Source organism: Phalacrocorax aristotelis, chromosome 10, assembly GCF_949628215.1.
Source record: "Phalacrocorax aristotelis chromosome 10, bGulAri2.1, whole genome shotgun sequence".
Lineage (NCBI taxonomy): Eukaryota > Metazoa > Chordata > Aves > Suliformes > Phalacrocoracidae > Phalacrocorax > Phalacrocorax aristotelis.
The window spans coordinates 20,997,577-21,015,706 of record NC_134285.1 but is presented as its reverse complement, the minus strand read 5'-3'; the positions used below and the strand labels follow the sequence as shown (position 1 = coordinate 21,015,706).

The 18,130-nt window shown below is 46.1% G+C and overlaps 2 protein-coding genes across 3 annotated transcripts in view; one reads left to right on the top strand and one right to left on the bottom strand.

The window, feature by feature from the left end:
• Positions 1 to 6,708: 6,708 nt before the first annotated feature.
• On the bottom strand, positions 6,709 to 9,968 carry LOC142062758 (uncharacterized). The gene is made up of 2 exons (XM_075105680.1): positions 9,458 to 9,968; positions 6,709 to 7,993 (listed from the first exon to the last, which is right to left on the bottom strand). Exons 1-2 carry the CDS (start codon positions 9,930 to 9,932, stop codon positions 7,335 to 7,337), a joined length of 1,134 nt encoding a protein of 377 aa, XP_074961781.1. The 5' UTR covers positions 9,933 to 9,968; the 3' UTR covers positions 6,709 to 7,334.
• Positions 9,969 to 10,087: 119 nt separating this feature from the next.
• The window catches only part of CDAN1 (codanin 1), a 34,023-nt gene continuing 25,980 nt past the window's right edge, over positions 10,088 to 18,130 (top strand). Inside the window, exons 1-4 of one of the 2 annotated variants that reach the window (XM_075105678.1) lie at positions 10,341 to 10,500; positions 13,142 to 13,833; positions 15,398 to 15,622; positions 17,917 to 18,110. In XM_075105678.1, coding sequence (XP_074961779.1) covers positions 10,405 to 10,500; positions 13,142 to 13,833; positions 15,398 to 15,622; positions 17,917 to 18,110 — 1,207 coding nt within the window. In that variant the 5' untranslated portion in view covers positions 10,341 to 10,404. Of the gene's footprint in view, positions 10,501 to 13,141; positions 13,834 to 15,397; positions 15,623 to 17,916; positions 18,111 to 18,130 lie in introns of both variants that reach the window. The other variant, XM_075105679.1, reaches the window with a different exon arrangement.

Sequence of the window (18,130 nt, the reverse complement as noted above, 5' to 3'; positions counted from 1 at the left end):
TGGCAACGGCTACTTAAGTAAAGCCCTGTTAAATGTAATTAGAAGGTGTGATACAGTAGAGCAACACTGGCAAGTTGTATGATGCTAGGCACCTATCTACTACTTGAGCAGGATTGGTAAGCATGGCAAATTACTCTGCTCAAAGGCAGGAGCAATATGAAGTCTTAACTGCTAGTTATATACAATTATTCAGGAGGAAAACCCCTGGGGAGTGACACGGGGCATTTGTAATAGCCACCAGCCACATTGCGTCTTGGGAAATCTGGACATACTCTTGCCTTGAGTCTGCATGTTTGAGATCAAGCTTTCTCGCATACCTCACTAAACAGTCTTGATGTGAAGGGGAGGATCTGGTCCTAGATATTTAAAAATAGCTTGAAATATTTTTCATCTGAAAAAGACTTGCAAGAGCTCTATCATTTACAATTTGTAGTATTATGGTATTAATGATAGCTGGGAAAACAGTTTTGATTTTATATATATAAATACAAATTTGTACATAAGTGTACAAATACATACACTTATATAGATACTGTATATTATATAGAAACATATATACATACATAGGTGTGTATATACCTATAGATAAGAACAGTCTCAGCTATTGCACCCTGTTTACCAGAATTCATTTGCCAGAGTAAGCCAAGGCCTGTTTTGCTTTGATTTGCTCTGATCGCCTCTTCATCTACTGTAATTTTGCTATGCCCAAATTCCGATTCTGTGTCTCTTCCATATTACAAGGCCTGATCCTATAGTCCTACTTGGGCAAAACTCCCATAAGTCCTTCTTATTGCAGTAACATTTTTGCAATGGTTGACTGTAATGCTTCTAAATGCTTCTAAAAAATGCTTCTTAAAAAAAAAAGAAGCTTATGGGAATGTAGATGAAGCCAGGCTTACAGCATAGACTCTTTCCTGCAAACAGAATTTTTCCATAATGAATTGGACGTTTTTGTGGAACACTGAGAGGCATAAATCCTGGTAAGAAAGTGATTATTCCAATTTCTTAAAAGAGTCTAATGGCAAACTAGGGATATGTGCCTCCAATTTTTATATATATATGTTAAATGGGAGAGGAATCTTCTGAAAAGGAACAGGAGAATAAAAGAGAGCTCAAAGTCAAACTGGTTTCTTACTGTAGGCCTATAATATATGGATCTTAACTCTTTCATTCAGGACTGATCCTGTTAGGTGACGAGAGCCATGCCTGTCTTGCCAATTCCTGTCAGCAAGGGGCTGCTTAGGTGTCTTAGGGTAACACCACGATGCCCTGTGGCACATCCACTACAAAAGAGCACTCGGAGAACTGTCAGCTATATAAATAAAAGCCTTGACGATTATCCACGATTCCCTCTGCAACTGGTAAAAGCTTTGGATGCTCATTCCTACTTCTGAAACTTGTGGAACAGTGTGTAATATTTTTATTCTACTTCTTTTAGCTAATCAAGTAGGCAGTGAACTGCAGGGGTTTGGTTGCTGTTTTGCTTTTAGCTCAGATGTCATTGGTTGCAATTACTGCAATTTTCAGTAACCGGTAGCGCTGGTAAAAGGAAGCGAGGTTCAGTGTTTGGACTACAGGCGATACACAGCCGTAGGTCATAGATTGCTTAGCTAATACATGCAGATCACATAAACACGCACCTCACACAAGAATACCTCAGCTGTCTGCTTGAAGCAAGTCTTCCTTTTCCCTACGTTTAACATTTGTAAAAGAGAAATTATATAAAAGTCAGCCTGGATTCTGTAATAATTGTCTGGAATTACCTTAAGATACTGTCAAATAGCAAAAAGTTTTATCACTCACTTTCCTGTGGTTTAAATAATCACGCTTTTAAATGTTAACCTTTGAGGTTTGTTGTTTGGTTTTTTTTAAGGAAAAATGCATAGGAGTGTATTGTTTTGAAGACTAATGTATTAACTTGGCAATTATTCTAGCCATCCAGGTTTGAACATGTAGGCTGATTTTACTCTCCATTGTTGGTAACCCATTCTCTCTTCAGAGTCATAGTGACAAATGCAAATGTTAGCATATGTCTTTGACGTATTTTGCTTCTGTTTCTCCTCTACATGAAAAGCTTGGATCCTTGGGAATTCTCGCTGTTCCAATGAAAGGTGAAACTTTCATTAAAAGTAGTACAGGGTCTTGTTTTGTTGAGGTTTTCTCCCCCTGTTTAGGGACTGAAGGACTAAAACTCACTCTATAAATATAATATTTGGAGTTGCTGTATTTTAAATTGTAAAATGCTTATATTTTATTACTATTATGACATGACATGCCTTTTGATCTCTACTTCTAAGAATTACTGCTGAGAGCCAGCTTTGGCCAAGAGTACAAAATGGTTTCTTCTAAAACAATACCTCAAGTGGGCTACTTGTATGAGGTACTCATCATCCACAACCGCCTGTGGGGGTTCAGCTGGAATTAATTTGAGTAACAGATGTTTGTGTCCTTTTGAGATCACTTGATCTTTGACCTTACTTTTTTATAAAGGACCCACAACAGCAGCAGACCAGCTTGCTCCAAAAGATATAGTATAATTAGTTTGCTCTGCCTGGCTTCAAATCCTTTTAAACCCAGATCTGCTGTGTGGCAGGTGAGGTCATAAAGGCTTGGCACAAGGTAAGGTGGGATTTTTTTGGCCATTTCACATATTTTTCCTCTGACTGGAGGTCTGCATTTGTTGCCTAGCAGCCTTCTCTGTGTCCTCTTCACTTTCCTTGGCTAGAAAGCAAGATTTGAAATTATTCCCCAACTTCTACCTTTCTTTCTATAGAGTCAGCCCAGAGAGGAGCTGCAGTGCTTCTGCTAAGAGATATCGATTTTCAAATGCTTTTCTATGAATATCCAAACTAGTAAATTAAGGAAATCACCAGCGATGCCTTCAGACAAGTACTGACTTTTTGAAGCTGCCAACCAATGGCTGCTAATCTAAAATCTCTGGGCAATACCACAAAGAATGAGATCTGTCTATTAATTAAAAATACAACGTTGTCACCCCATAAGAAATGAAGTACTCACTAGTAAAATCTGCAGCATGATTAAATTAAGTGGAAAGTAGTTCCAAGATGTTACCATTGAGGAAGACAAATGTTGAGTCCCTCAAATTCTCTTGTTCAGTAGCTGTAGTTCCCTTCCCCTCCTTGGACACCTTCTAAGCCATTCTTTTCCTCTTAAGTTTGCTCAGGCACCCAAGAACATGAAGATTTAATGCCCTTGTAATGGTCATTTGTACATAAAGTTGTAATTATTTATTTTCTCATTTGTACCATATCAAGGCTTTGTACAATGTTTTAAGTTTTGTTTTCAAATTATTTTGTATTTTATTTTTATAAACTGGTTCTAAATAAAATATTCATTCAGCATGCAAAACTTCAATTATTGATTGTGTTTGTATAATGATTCAATTATTATAAAGCTTCAGTTGATTTTTTCAATACTTTTTACTACTGTAACTCTGTACTTTAAATGGAGAAAGTGCTTTGACAGTGGGGTTTTTTTTCCTGTTACAAGATAGGAAAAAGCAAGTGCCTGTTGGTACTACTGCAGTACGAGTCAGATGTTCATATTGCAAGTCAGAATGATTGGATCAATGGAAGTTGTACTGATTTAGCAGATGCATGTGTTGTATATTAATAAGAATAGAAAAACTCAGCAGGCCTCCTCGGAAACCTCCCTTTTTATATGCTCTTGCTCTTATCCATACTGTCTGTATTCAGCCAAACAATAAATGATTGCCACAGCCAGGTCAGATGAATTTTAGTAATAATATGGTGGAGTCCAGCCTGGTCACCCTGAAAAGCCAACTGCTGCTACTTTTTTTTTTTTTTTTTTTTTTCTCCTTCAAAATTGTCATTTCTCATTCAGTCAGAGGCCACTGCAATGGATTTCTTTGGAGATGATCAGCTGTCTGGATGTAGTCACCGAGCTTTTACGGCCTCTTAAGGAGACCTGTCTCATCCTCTGTACAATACACTTAAGTGGCAGATAGCAGAGAACTGAAAGAGCGGAAGTTGTTACTCAATCTGAGCAGTTTGTGCAATGTGGAAAGGCAGTGTTAAGCTACCAGTTGCAGTAGCTTCCTCCAAGATCCTTTCATTTCTCTTTCTAGTAAAACCAGGTAAAAGTAGGCTATAGTATCATCACGATTTATATTTGTGGTTTATGTGCCTGCATGCCTTAGTCCATGTATGCTGTGGAAAACACTGCCTGGTCTTTGTGCAGCAGAACAAAGTTTTCAGGGAAGTCAGGAAGAATCAGAGAAAATCCCCTGGATCTCTTTCTCGGCATTATCGCTGTTATGCCTTGTATATAAGGCAAATTAAAAGCCAGCTCTGCCCCTGTTCAACTCACTGGCAGTACTTTCATTCAGCTTCATGACCAGGTCACTAGCTCTTGTCATTTATATAAATAGATCATTGCTTCACATGACAGGAGACAAATTGGGAATTCATTTAGTGAGTTAACATTCCAAGAAAATGATGTTTCATCTTCTGTTAAGAGCAGCCAGAAACTTAACGGCATGTTTCTGGATGGTGTGTGCTTTTGGTGCTCCCAACAGAACCATCGTTTGATCACAGAAAGGGCGCATAAAGAAAAAGCTAGCCAGCTGTATTCATTTGAAGATGGAAATAACAAATTTGCACACTCTGTACTGGAGACAGGTAGCTCAGTGTCTTTCCTTGTTTAAAATACTATGTAAGCTTGGATCATACCAGAAATGGAAGAGTGGTTTTGATCTGGTTCCAGTATACATTAGTGGTACAACCAACAGACTGGGGGGAAGAAGCAAGATGGGAACAAAGGCACTGTGGCAGATCAGTGTTGAGGGCTGGTAGCTGTCTGACCACTGCAGTGTCTTTTAGCATTGTCTGGCTTGTTGCCTTCATTCATACAGGAGATCCAGTCCACCCACTCTGCTCTTGGGATCTTGCTGCGCTTCTCTGCACTTGGGCTGTAGCTTCGTCTTATTTAAATTTGTACTCAAACATGAGGAAGCTATGTAATGCACACAAGCCAGCTCTCCCTAGAAATACTGTAGTAAGTGAAGTTCAAGAATTAACAACTGGAGAAAGAATGGAAATGTTGAAAGAACGTCAGACAGTTAAGAACCGGCTATTGCAACCTGGACAATCTCAGACTGCTGCCCAGAAGGATGAGCTAAACTTTAGATCACATTTTGCTAATCTAGCTGGAATGTCAGGGTAGCATTAATTGGCTGCTTTGTCCATGAGAACAAATGAAGGGTACCTTCTTCAGTTAAGCACTGCTTGAGAGCCCATCTGCGCTTAAGGAGGAGAACCATAAATGCTTCCAGCAGGTTAGTTTGGAAAGCTTTTAACAACATAGACTCAAAAATCAGATTTAGAAAGATTAGTTCTTTCCCATTTCTAAAAGCAGCTGTTTAGAAATAAGATAGCGATACTGGTCACCCACACCATCTGCTTTTGTAAGGTAAATATGAAAACAAGAACCTCCTCTCTTCAAGGCATTAATCGCAATTAACAATGTGCCATACATGTCTACGTTTTAATTTCATGAGATGTTTGCATATTTTATGCCATCTATGAAACGTAAGGGAAACACTTGCTAACAGTGTGGCTACCCTTTGTTCATGTTTTATTAGGCAGCAGCTGTTGGGTTTTGAGGTGCGTGTGTGATCAGCACACCATGATGGTATACAGGCAGAAGCAAAAGAAAGTACTTAAAAGTACATTTTCTTATGGTATAGTGCTCTGTCAAAGCTGACTGCAAAAATGTCGTATCTTACCCTGTGATTACATGTTCTTATGCTCCTGGGAGAGGGACAATTGGGTTGCCATTCTCTACATCATATTCTTTTGGCATACGCCAAAATTCTTTTGGCAGAAATGCTTACGCAAATGATGAAAACAAGAGTCAGCTAGTTGTTGCTACAGGCCAAATTTACCCGTAGAACCTTACTATTGGTGATAAATGCTTGAGAAGAGGAGCTGCATGATTTCTCAGGTCATCAGATAAAATCGCAGGTGAGAGGGTTTTTTTTCCCTCCACTATGCACACTGGATGTATGAATGCAGCACCTCTGCTAATTTTAAATAGTGTGAAGTAGAGTGACTCTAACATATAAGCCTTAAACACATCCTAAGAATAGCCCCAGTGACAATAGTTTCCTCCTATCTAAATGTGAAAAGGAGATTTTTTTACTTTTTCACATTAGGATAAAATGATTCTTTTGTGCTTGTTCCAGAGTTGACGCTTAAGAGGTTACTTTTTGCTCCAGCTCTTCCTTCTCTTTCTTCTTCCTTGGATATATAGTTAAAAGAACAGAAGATTTTATTAATCTCTCTGATAGGTGAAAATGAAAGCTTCATCAGCTATGCAGGAATGTTTGTTCTCTCTGAAGCGAAGTCAGCCCCTGCCTCCTGAAATTTGTTGAACAGCAAATCTAACGTCTAAAACAATCCGGAAACTTTTTTGCTCTATTTCAAATATTGTGGTATTGATGCCAAAGGCTTGCAAAATCAGCTGGAGATACAGCCTGCTTATAAACCATATGGGGAAAAATTATTCCATGTCAAAACCAGGCATCAATTACTATTTTTTGCTGTATTTCTCTATTTTAATCATGTGACAAGAGTGAGCCTACCCTGCTAGTGTAAACCAAAACGCCTCTGAGGAGCAGGTGCCTTTGGCAACCTGGGAATGAACAACAGCCAGGTGGAGCAATGATGTATGAATGCTGAGGAGTACTTTAATGAATCAACAGCTCAGTCCTAAACCATTCCTAGAATTAAGCAGGTATGTAAACCCCTCCTGTGATGCCTCGCGCAGCTCAGACTTAAAAAAAAAACCAAACCAAAACAACCACCACCATCAAAGCAAACACCCCCGACATTATAATCATTAGAAAAAAAGCAAGTACTTAAAAATCCAACTACTTCTGATGTTTCTTTAATCAAAAAACTAAACACCTTGTGTAAGACAGCTCCTGTTGCTCAGTCACCATAATGTTACTTTTTTATCCCACTCTCATGCCTTTTATTTTTCAAAAGGTCACATTAAACAAAGGATGATACAGTCAAGAGTCTTAACCAAAATAAATCTGACTTTTTGTTTGGGTTTTTTTTTTTTAAAAGAGTAAGAGGATAAAGAGAACAGAAGAAAATTATTAGCCAACTGCAACAGAGCTAACAAACAGGAGACCGGTAATTAGTGTTTAATGCCACCTATAGCGAAATGTTTCCCACTGGGAAAAACGTGGGAGGCAAGTCCACTTTGCTCCTTCCAAGTCCCAAGCCGGAGCAGAACATAAAACAGCACCTAACACCACAGTCACTTTACATATATTCAAGTTTTTACACATCTGCAAAGCAGAAGTAGTAGCAGCCATTTGGATGTTCTTTCTTAATGGTTCTCAGGGGGGGCCGAGGAAACTCGGAAGGACCTGGTTCTTGCGACATGGAGCTGGAGCTGCAACTGCTGCTTCTGCTGCTGCTTCCAGCCACCTGCGCTCTACCTCTGTCCTCGGTGGGGGAGACCTGGGGGGAGCCTGGGCTCAGGTACCCAGCTGTGGTCTGAGTAGAGGCGGTGGCATACGTGGCTGGGCCAGTGTTGTTTTTCACATAGACGTTTTTGATAGCAACAAGCGCATGTGCCATGATGCTGAGGCTGTTACTCAGATCTTGCATGCCTTGCTGCAGCAGTCGAAGATTATGGTTGACGCTGTCAAAGCCAGACTGGATCACCTGCATCTGGGTCTGCTGGATGTGCACTAGGTCCTCTTCAGTTATTTCATTTTGATCCGCCTGAGACCTGCCTTTTGTTTTGGCTTTTACTTTCCCAGAGGAACCACTACCTGATGTCCCCAGAAAAGGTAGCTGTTCTTGGCTAGGTGGCACCACCGCCATGTCCTCAGAGCTTTCTTCTGGCTCTACCACCTTCACTACTATTTCTTCTTTAAGGTTCATCTTCGCAAGGCTGGCTTGATGAGATGGGCCAGGATTGTCATTAAACCCTAGAGGAGATGGGTTGAGAGGAAAAGCAAAGGAGAGTCAGTGAGAAACTTCCTGACCTCGGTGGTCAGTGAAACATGTTCTTGTCCACTAAGCACCAACATTAGCCCTTGAAACAAGACTCTACAACTCACACTGCATTATCTTTGATGCTTTTAGAATACATGTTACCTCAATCCGGGGAAGAAAACCATAAAGGCCCGTTCACCAGTTAACCATAGATTTGCATACTACAGATCCCTTACCAGCCCCACCACAGAAGCTGAGTTTTAGGTTTCAAGAGACAAAGTTCATTGCAAGCTCATTTAATGCTCTACCATGCATGTGGTAACCAATAAGGGCATGGCTGAATCACTGCGATTGCAAGAAATGCCTTGGTATTGACAATGACCATTTGAGCACACTAAGGCGGTATCTCTCTCATAAGTTAGGGAGTTCTGTACTTGATGCACTTTGTACTGCCTAGAACAGCACACTGGTGTGGCTTTTCATGTTTGCAACAGTAAGTACTACAGACAGCCAACAAACAGAGCCAACAGTGTGCCCTGGTAGCCAAGAGGGCCAACTGTGTCCTGGGGTGCATCAAGCCCTGCATTGCAGCCGGTTGAGGGGACTGTCCCGCTCACTCCGCACTGGTGCAGCCTTGAGTACTGTGTGCAGTTTTGGGTGCCACAGCACATGAAGGATATAAAGGGTATAAAGCTACTAGAGGAGGGCCACGAAGTTGGTGAAGGGTTTAGAGGAGAAACCGTATGAGGAGTGGCTAAAGTCACTTGGTTTGTTCAGCCTGGAGGAGACTGAGGGGAGACCTCATCGTGCTCTGCAGCTTCCTCACAAGGGGAGGAGGGTCAGGCGCTGCTCTCTTCTTGCTGGTGACCAACGCCAGGACCCGAGGGAATGGCAGGGAGATGTGCCAGGGGAGGGTTAGGCTGGATTAGGAAAAGGTTCTTCCCCCAGAGGGTGGTGGAGCCCTGGAACAGGCTCCCCAGAGAGGCATCACGGCACCAAGCCTGACGATAGTCCAGAAGCACTCGGACAATGCCCTCAGAGACATGGTGTGAATTTTGGGGTTGTCCTGTGCAGGGACAGGAGCTGGACTCAATGATCCCTGTGGGTCCCTTCCAACTCAGGACGTTCTGTGGTTCTATGAGATATGAACGTAAGCGGCTGGGTCTAATGCCTTACAGACGGGCAGCTACTATGAGGCAGGGTTTATTCTTATGCGCTGTTTTGACGCGCTTATGACCCGCAGGAGGGAACCTGCCAGGTCTCTGTGTGTATTCCTCCCACTCCCGAGGAGAGAAGGGATCAGACCCGTTCAGGTGGGGGCCGGCGCCCGCAGCCCCCTGCGCGCAGGCCGCCCCCGTCCCTCCACCGGATGCCGGGCAAGCGGCTGCCGGGGTCCCGCGGCCGCGGTACGCCGGGACTGTCCAGGGCGGCTCCGCGGGGCTCGGTCCCGCACTCACCCATCTCCCCCACGACGGCGCCGGGCAGCTCCAGCGTGTCGATGCCGCCCACGATAGGCACGGCCTCGGCGGGCAGCAGGGAGCCGTAGGCGTGGTGGTGGTGGAGGTGGAGGTGGCGGCGGGCGGGCGGCGCGGCGGCGGCGGGCGGCATCTCCTCGGGGGCCAGGAGGAGGCCGAGGGAGGCGGCGGGGCCCGGCGGCCCGCAGCCCTGCGAGAGGCGGCAGAGCTTGCTGCGGTCGCGGCGCTTCAGGTCCCGCCAGCGCTTCTTCAGGTCCTCCACGTCGCGGGGGCAGGCGGCCACCGGGTTCACCTTGTGCCGGATCAGCTCCCACACCTTCCGCTTCTGGCCCGGAGAGGCGCGGCCCGGCCCCGCCGCGAACAGCAGCTGCTCGTGCTTCAGCACCTGCTCGATCAGCACCTCCGTCTCCGCCTCGTTGAAATTCGCTTTGCGCCGTTTGGGCGAGTCCTCGGCCATCCTCCTCCGCCGCGGGGGGCCGGGGCGGCCCCCGCCCGGGGCCGGCGGGGAGAGGAGCCGCGGGGGGATCCGCTGCCCCTTCCCCCGCCCCGGCCCGCGGGCGCCGCCGCCGCTAGGCCAGGCCCCGAGCCTTGCTGGGGAAGCAAATACCGCGCATGAGAGGAAAAGACGCGCAGGGGCTGGCGCAGGCGCCCCGTGCCCCGCGTGTTGACATGGGGAGGGGGCCCGGGCCCAGCCCCGCGCCCGGGCCGGCCCGGTCCGGCCCGCACCGGCTCCGCCTCAGCCCGCCTCCCCGGCGGGAATCCCCGCTGCCGCCCCGCCCCGCCGCTCCGCCCCCGCGGGAGGGGAGTGTTTGGGACACACACTACTGTGCCCACCCGGCCACGCGTGGCGTGCTCGCCCGCCCACAGCCGGCGCCTTCCCGCCCCCGCCGCGGGTTGTGCGCGTGCTCGGCAGCGGCAGCGGGCCGGGAATGGCGGCTGTTTTGGAGCTGCTGCTGCAGGAGGAGGTGGCGGTCAGTGCCGTGGTGTGGTGGATCCGGTACGGTCCCGGTCGCCGCCCAGCTGAGGTAACGTGCGGCGGGTCGCTCTGCTCGTTCTACCTCCGGCAGCGCCGCGGCTGCGGTGGGGCCGGGCCCTGCCGCCGCGCGCCCCCCACCCCCCGGCTTCCCCCGCCGGGCCCTGCGGGAAAGTTTGCGCGCCCCGACGCTGAGGGCAGCCGCTGTGCGGGGCGAAGCCTGCCTGGGTCAAACTGGGACCCCGGTGCGGAGCTGCGGCCGAGCTCCCTCAGTAAAGGCCGGCGGCGCCGCCTCCGCTGCGGGCGGGCTCTGAGCAGAGCGGCGGGAAGGCGAGGCCGCCGGCGGGGAGCTGCTGCCGGGGGCTGCCCGGCCGTGTGGAAACCGTGAGAATCCGCGGGGCTGAAGCCGGCCGGAGCTCAGCGCCGCCTGGGCCGGCGGGCGGTGACAGCGGCGGGGGCCCGGCGGCGGCTGGTGCGGGAAGCGTGGCGCGAAGGCGGCGCCTCGGTCGCCCGGCTTTCGTTTGCCAGCGGAGAGCGGAGGTGAGGGCGGCTGGTGTCCTGAGGAAACGCGGTGACAGGAGAGGGTGACACCTCCCGCAGCTTTGCGGGGAGAGTAACGGCGAGAGAGGGATGAAGCTGCCCGCAGCGGCGTCCGGCGCCCCGGCCTTGGGTCCGGCCCCGCAGGGCGCGGCTCGGTGGTCCGCGGGGCTCGGTGCGGGGCTCGGTGCAAGCGCCGCTGCATCCCGCCTGTACGTTGAGGAGGATCTCTGAGGGCTGGGAGTGCGTTCTCGCTGCGTTTGAGTTGGCTGAGTTTTGTAACGGGATATGGCTGGAGAATTTGGGTTCCTGTGGTAATAACAGCGTTTGTAATATAGTCAGACTATAAGCGTTTGTATTTCACTGATAGAGAAACAATTTGTATTTAAAGCATTTTCTGCCCGAGCCCCTCAGAACACATTACCCAGTATTAATCAAAATCAAAGCTTGCTGCTGTCACCCACGTGAGTTAGTCAAGTATCGCTGTCATCCTAAACTTGTGTGGGAAGAAGTGACCAGCATTTTATGTTGTCTGGTGTTCCCTAAACTGTGACATGCAGAAGCGGACCTGTGGAGGCTATGAAGTTTGAGGCACCGGCAGCTCAGCTAGCGCTGCATGGGTGAAGGGTGCAGAGGCTCCGTTTACTAACCAAAAACTTAGCCCTTGCAAGGGAATTGCTAACTGCCATTAGCTGCTGGGAGCAGCTCAGTTGCTTCAGTGTGAGAAGGCAAGTGGGAGGCTTGCAGCTGGCAACTGCTGGTGGGTTGCCATTGTCTGGCTGTGGAGGAATCAAACCTCCGTTAACTTGTGCAGAGGAAGATGAGTGAAAGCAGGTTGTGCTCTGAAAAGCACAGCTCAGACCCTGAGTATAGTACAGCCTGTAATCTTGTCTTTGCCCCTACGCTAAACCAGGTTGGGGGTCACCTGAGGAAATGGTAGGCTACATCTTGCTCCAGCTTTCATGGCAGTCCTGGGCTAGAGCTAGTAGGAATCTAGGTCTCCTGACACCTTACAGGGTTTTTGTTCTGACCTGTGTTTTTTCACTGAGTGTTAAAGAATACTAAAGCAGTGAGCTGTGGCTGCTGGGCTTGTTATCTGGGCTGTGTTGGAGACTTGAGCTGGGTTGGTCTTAGCTTTCAAATATGAAATTCAGCATCGGTGCTGAGGATTGTAGGAGTACAGTCATGGCCGTGCTTTCACTGCCTCTTTTAATCTAAAAGAAGTCCTTCAGAAGTAACATTTGCTCTCTTGACTTTTGTTTTAGTGGAGGTGTGAATGAACAGTATATGTGTGTAATGATTTTAATATTAGTAAGGAATCAGTTGCTGCCTGTGAGAGCTGCTTCTGTTGCTGTTGTAAATGTTGCTGAATCCCATTGAGAGGAAACAGAAACTTGGTGCAGTGTTAGGAACAAAAGAAATTTTACCCAGTGTACAAAGCTTAGAGTTACGTATGCAACATGACTTCTTTTTTGTCTATGTTTACCCTCGTAAGATTGCTACCACCTGTTTAGACTTTGAATGCATGGAGTCTGTGGCGTGGTTTTTTTAAGTTTCTTAAGTATAAACTTCATGTACTTTGAAGTTGCACGGTCTCTATTTAGACCTTTGTGAGGTCTCAAGGGAGCAAAATTATTTAATTGAAGTGGAAGAGCAGCTTTGGTCTTGTATTTGGCAGGGCAGGACTTAAACAGTTGTGGTTAGAGCACCCCTCTGTGGAAGCAGGTGGCATTCATAGGCAAACAAGGGACTGAGAGGTTGCAGGTTTCAGATTTTCTATTAGAATTAGCTGCTTCAGTATCGATGCCTTTGAAATGTTGGACTTAGGGGTGTCAGTTGCTCCAAGTTCTCCCTGGCCATAGCTTCAGTAAGTATTACTCATGTTTCCATGGAACAGTTCTTCTGTTTCCCAGTTGGAGACCAAAGTGAATAACTCCATCTGAAAAGTTCTGCCAGAATGGCTTGTGTGGAGGCTCAGTTTCAGATCTACAACCAGTGCTAAGGTCACTTGAATTTCAGTGACCTGCTTTGACAAGTGGTGGTGTTTTTTCTTGTGTATTGTAATCCCACAGTTACTACTTACATGAGTCTGGGCATGTGGAAAGAAAGAATCAGGTGGCACTTCTATATTAATGCTTTGTCCTCTTTCCTTGTAGGAGAACCATATCCATGACAAGCTGGTACCTCTTAGTTTGCTTCAGAAGGACTTTGTGCCTTTTCTGCTAAATTTTTTAAGGGAGCAGACCAGCCAGGTCCTGACTAATGGACCTTCTACTCCTGCTAAAACTCCTAATTCCAAGGCCCATGGGAGCCAAAGGACAGGATCGGAAAGGAGGGCAGGCCATGCAACTAGCAGCCGAGTGCAGCTCTTTTCCCAAAGGACCACCAGCACCACAGATACCAGCTTTTCTCCTGCTGCAGCATCTAGCAGCTCCTCTTCCTTTTCTGGGTCAAACCTGTCTAGCCCTTGTGGTGACTTCCCTAGCATGGTCTCCAGCAGCAGCCCGAGCTTTGGCTACAGCCCTGTGCTTAACCACGGTGAGAAGCGGTCATCCCAGAAGGCCAGCTTAGGGAGCTTCCTTACAGCCACACCTGAAGCCCTGCCAGCGAGACGAGGCCGAAGGAAAGGCAACAGCTCAGTCAGTGCCTCTGGCCGGCAGGTAGCTCGGGATCTGGGACGTTCCCTTGCTGAAGAGGAAGATGGAAAGAATGATGGTGTATCGTGGAGCGGAGGGAGAAGGAAGCGGAGCGAAGTGCCTCTTGTGTCTGCCAGATCTCCACCCAGTCAGCTAAATCTTAACAACCTGGAGGAGTTTCCACCCATGGGTGCTGCCTGTGGCTGGACAAAGTAAGAGCAAGTCTGCCTTGCTGCCTCACTGGGATGGTGCTGCAGGTTACTGTTCCTTGACTAGCTCATCCTGTTGTGCACGTCCAGATACAGAAGATGCTGCAATAAACCTGGGGGCTGGCTTCTGGGCTCCTTGGTCAGAACTGCTTTGTTACACTTGCCGTGTAGGGGAGTATTGCTTCAGTGGGTAGTCAGGTTCCCACTCTGTGAACTCACCCAAGACTCCTCTTTAGCCTCTCGCTTGTGGTGTGGCCTGCAGCTTACCAGTGCACAGACCAACCGATACAAAGCTGAGCACCTCTTTGCCCTGGCATGTTCTAACAAGTCAGCGTTACCATGGCTCTCCACCTTTTTCATTTAACACAGTAGCCATTGCTAGTGAAGAGCAGTCCTGGAAGGCTCCTCAGCTTTACTGATGCTAGCAAAAAAGCTTTTGGATTGAGATTATGTGGCTTCTGGTAACAGATGTTAGCGTGCAGCTTTGTTTGTGCCATATGATCATGGACGAAATAGCTAGCTGACGCCTGTATTCTCTTTGGTCTGCAGCAAACCCTGGTCTACCTGGTGACTTTGGCTTAGCTTCTGGACAGCTGCTTGTGTTGTGGTTGCCTCAGTCCATTTCTCTTTGAGATTTTGCTCTTTAAAATCCTCATTACCAAATATAAGGCTTTTGTGTCAGCCTATTTGCTCTGTGTATCAGGCACTGGTCTCTGAAAGAGGGACTTCATAGTTGGACATGCAAAATTCCAGCTGAGAATTGATAGGTCTGGGGATCTGTACAGCAGATCCAGATGCTGGGTGTAGATGATGCTGTGGCCAAGGGAGATAGGTGTATTTCCAGCATAGACAATAAGTATCTCTTCCTCAATTGCACTATGCCCAACTAGGAAAAAGAGTGAGGAAAGAGGACATGGAGTGTTTGGAAGCCAATGTTATAGTGATTTTTGGGAACACCATAGCAATTGATGTGTAGCAACCAGCATTTCCTAGAGAAGTGTAATGCTTTATGTTCCTGTATCTCATTTCTAGTATGTCTCTTGCTGCATTACAGAGCCTCTTCCTGAAGGACAAATCTAGGTAGTTAGTGCATGAAGGATGGGTTTCCCTGAACTTAAAGGGCCTATGGTAACTCAGGAGCCTGGACTCTTACTGGTTTGTTGTTTCTGTTTTTCCTTTTTTTTTTCTCATGATTGTGTTAAAACTGCTGCTGAATTAGTTTCTTACTAAAATGAGGCGTATCTTGTCCTCTCAGATTAGAAATGTTTGGAAAAGTTTTGTGGCACTGTGTTATCTCTTCTATGGCTTGATGATTGATAATTAATTTTGCAGCGAGAGTCAGCAGGCCGTTTTTAGCAGTCTGTAGCTCTGTGACGTTTTATTCAATGACAAGAATAAGGTCAGCAACTATATGTACAGCTTAGAAATTCAGTATCCTGACTCCATAGCCATTTTATTTTAGCATTAGGTTCTTCTGGAAGGGTTGCATGCATTTCTGTCTTGAGACCTAATCTTTTGTTGTTGTCGTTTAGCTTTGTTTCAGTGGAATCGCTTCTCACTTTTTCAGCAAAAGCAAACCATCAAGGCGAATCAACCCAACTCCTGTAAGTGCTGAGCGCCCCCTCTCAAAACCAAAGATGTGCTTCACTTCTACACCTGTCAGCCATTCTCCAGCTGCACGGTTTTCATCTGGGTCAAACCTTGAGACCTTTACTACTGTCCAGGAAGGAAACCTTACGTCTGTGATAAGCAACAGCCTTCAAGAGGAGAGAGAGATGCTGAAGAAAGAACGGTACAGTCTGAGCAGGGTGGTGAAAGGCTTGTACTGATTCTTAATTTTCTTGTCTTCAGGGGGTACCAATATCAGAGTAGAAATGACCAGAATATCCCAAACAGATATTGGTGATCTTAAACTATAATTTGCCTAAACCCAGGTGTGACTCTGGTATCAGACTAGGATATTAATGCAGCTAGCTTGTGTTTGTCATTGTAGAGGTGTGCTAACTCTGGAACAATGACCCTCACTTTGTCTTCAGAAGTCAGTCCTCGCTGCTTTCATAAGATTGCCTCTTTATGGGCTTGTACGCATAGCTGTCTCCTGCATGGCTTTCCTTAGATTGCATAGGTGAAACAAGTGGGTTAGAGCTGGGGTAACTGGGCTGTGTTGGAAGATTGAGCTTATGATGGAAGGTGTAGTCTGGTTTGAAGAAAATGAGTTCATGATGCAAATGTGGGGCAAATGTTAATGATTTTGCAAAGTAGGCAGACTAACACAAGCTTGCGGTCAGAGAATACAGGACATGAGTAGCGTGAGATTCTGTTTTAAAAGTTACTACTGCAGTTATCTATTGAAAATTGTGTGTTCTGTGAGATGAGGTGAATTCTAGCTTCTAATTTTGTCTCTACTGTTAAGTTACTATGTGACTTTCATCATCTGTAACATGATACTGCTATTGGTCTGAGGATTGATACTTCAGAAAAAAGGCAAAAGACAGTGGTAGAGAAACTATTGTTTATAATTGCTGACAGAACTGTTGCTGTCCTGAGCAGATTTTGTTCTTGGGCAAACTCCTCAGGACATGTGGGTGGAATTCTCTTCTTGCTAAACCTTGCCATTCACTTCAGTGGGTCGAGAACTGGCTGAAACAGACCCAGTAGTGTCTCATGAATTACTCTTTGTACTGGGCCTGCAACAGAACTGCTCAGGATTCAAACCTGCCTCTGTGCACTTCTGTGAAGTATCTGTTCCAGTCTGAATTCTACCTGAAATGTCCCACTAATCTATATAAAATAAAGTAGGTGAAATAGCAGTATGTGGGCCAGATCTTGCCCATGAGGTGATCTCATCTGACCCATCATGCTTGAAATGGGCAGTGCTTGGCATTCAGAGCTGGGAGCTGCTGTTGTGCCCTCAGTAGTGGTGAAGTGAGGTACAAAACTAATGCAGCTCCCAGCCAACTGGGACACTTTGAGCAAGGGCAAAAGGTGAAATTCGTGCTGAGGTAGATGACAACACTGAGGCAGAAGTGAAACGGAGTCTAACCATGTCGTAAACCTGCCAAGGTAAAACTCCAACAGAGTGCTCAATAAATAATTTTCTTCAGTTCAATCAGTCAGGTGCTTATGTTTGTTGCAAGGGAGATGTTATTAAATAACTTTTCTACTCCCATTTGGGACTAATTTGTTCTTCATCACAGCAGTTCTGCTAGAAATAGGCCAATAGAAAAAGTTCTTTGCTGCAGTTAAAAACGTTTTTGTCTTCCCCACAGCCTTTAAAGTGACTTTTAAAGATTTTTACTTTTGAGACAATGTGGTAAGAGGTGGTGCAATGTGCCAGGTGTGGATGTTCCACTGGGAACTTTAACAATCATTTGATATTGCTGTTACTGGGTGTTTTCCATGTGTCTTACATATGGCCCTCTGCTGCTGCCTTTTGGATGACCTCTGTAGGGCTGCTTTTTTTTTTTTTTTTACAATATCTATATATTTAACTAAGTGATCATGGTTGGTTTAGAATCCAGCGATTAAAGTAGCTTGTTCCTTTTGTCGTTTAACTTGCCAGTATGGGATTTAATCAGTTGTTGCATTGCCTTTCCACTTAGTGGTATTGGAACTTCTCAGGGTGTTGTTAACTTACAAATACATCTGAAGGTATGGATATGAACCTTATTTTCATGGATTTTTGTAAAGCACCTAGCTGTCAGAAATTGTACCTGCAGAAGTTTTGGGCATGTTTTTGGTTTTGTTTTATTAAGGACCTGATCTGTGTCCTTAACAAAAATCAGTTTAGATGAGAAGGAATGACATAGGTTAGTTAGATAATTCAGTCAAAGTGCCATGCTGTTTTAGCAGAGTTGGAATTTGAATGTGATTCTTTTGATTGTTAGCCCCAAGATCCATTCTTATTAAGAGAATGATGAGTTAAATTACAGTCATGCTAAAAGCAGCTTTAGAGAGTGTAAATGACGCGGTTAGTTATTCCAGGAATTTCTTCATGCTGGACTGCAAGGGAAAGACCTCTTATGGCTGCATGGCTGCTGTGTATCATCTTCAGTCACATGGTATGTTACTGTTCTTGAATTTCAGATGCAAATTGCTGCACCAGGCATCTTCTCCTGCAGGGATATCTCTTGATCCTGGCACTCCTACTAAGCCCAGCTACACTCGCAGTGCTAGCCTTCCTGCTGAAAGCCATCTGGTGACCTGTGCAAATCCCTCTAAGGTTTCCTGCAAGAAACAGCTGGAGTGTCTGGCACAGCTCTATTCATCATGTATTGCAGGTGAAGGCCCAGAAGATGTG

Coding starts and splice junctions, on each gene's coding strand:
- LOC142062758 (XM_075105680.1), bottom strand. CDS start 9,932: ATGGCCGAGGACTCGCCCAAACGGCGCAAAGCGAATTTCAACGAGGCG. Junction 7,994..9,457: donor CGCCGTCGTGGGGGAGATGG/GTGAGTGCGGGA, acceptor CATCTCCTCTAG/GGTTTAATGACAATCCTGGC.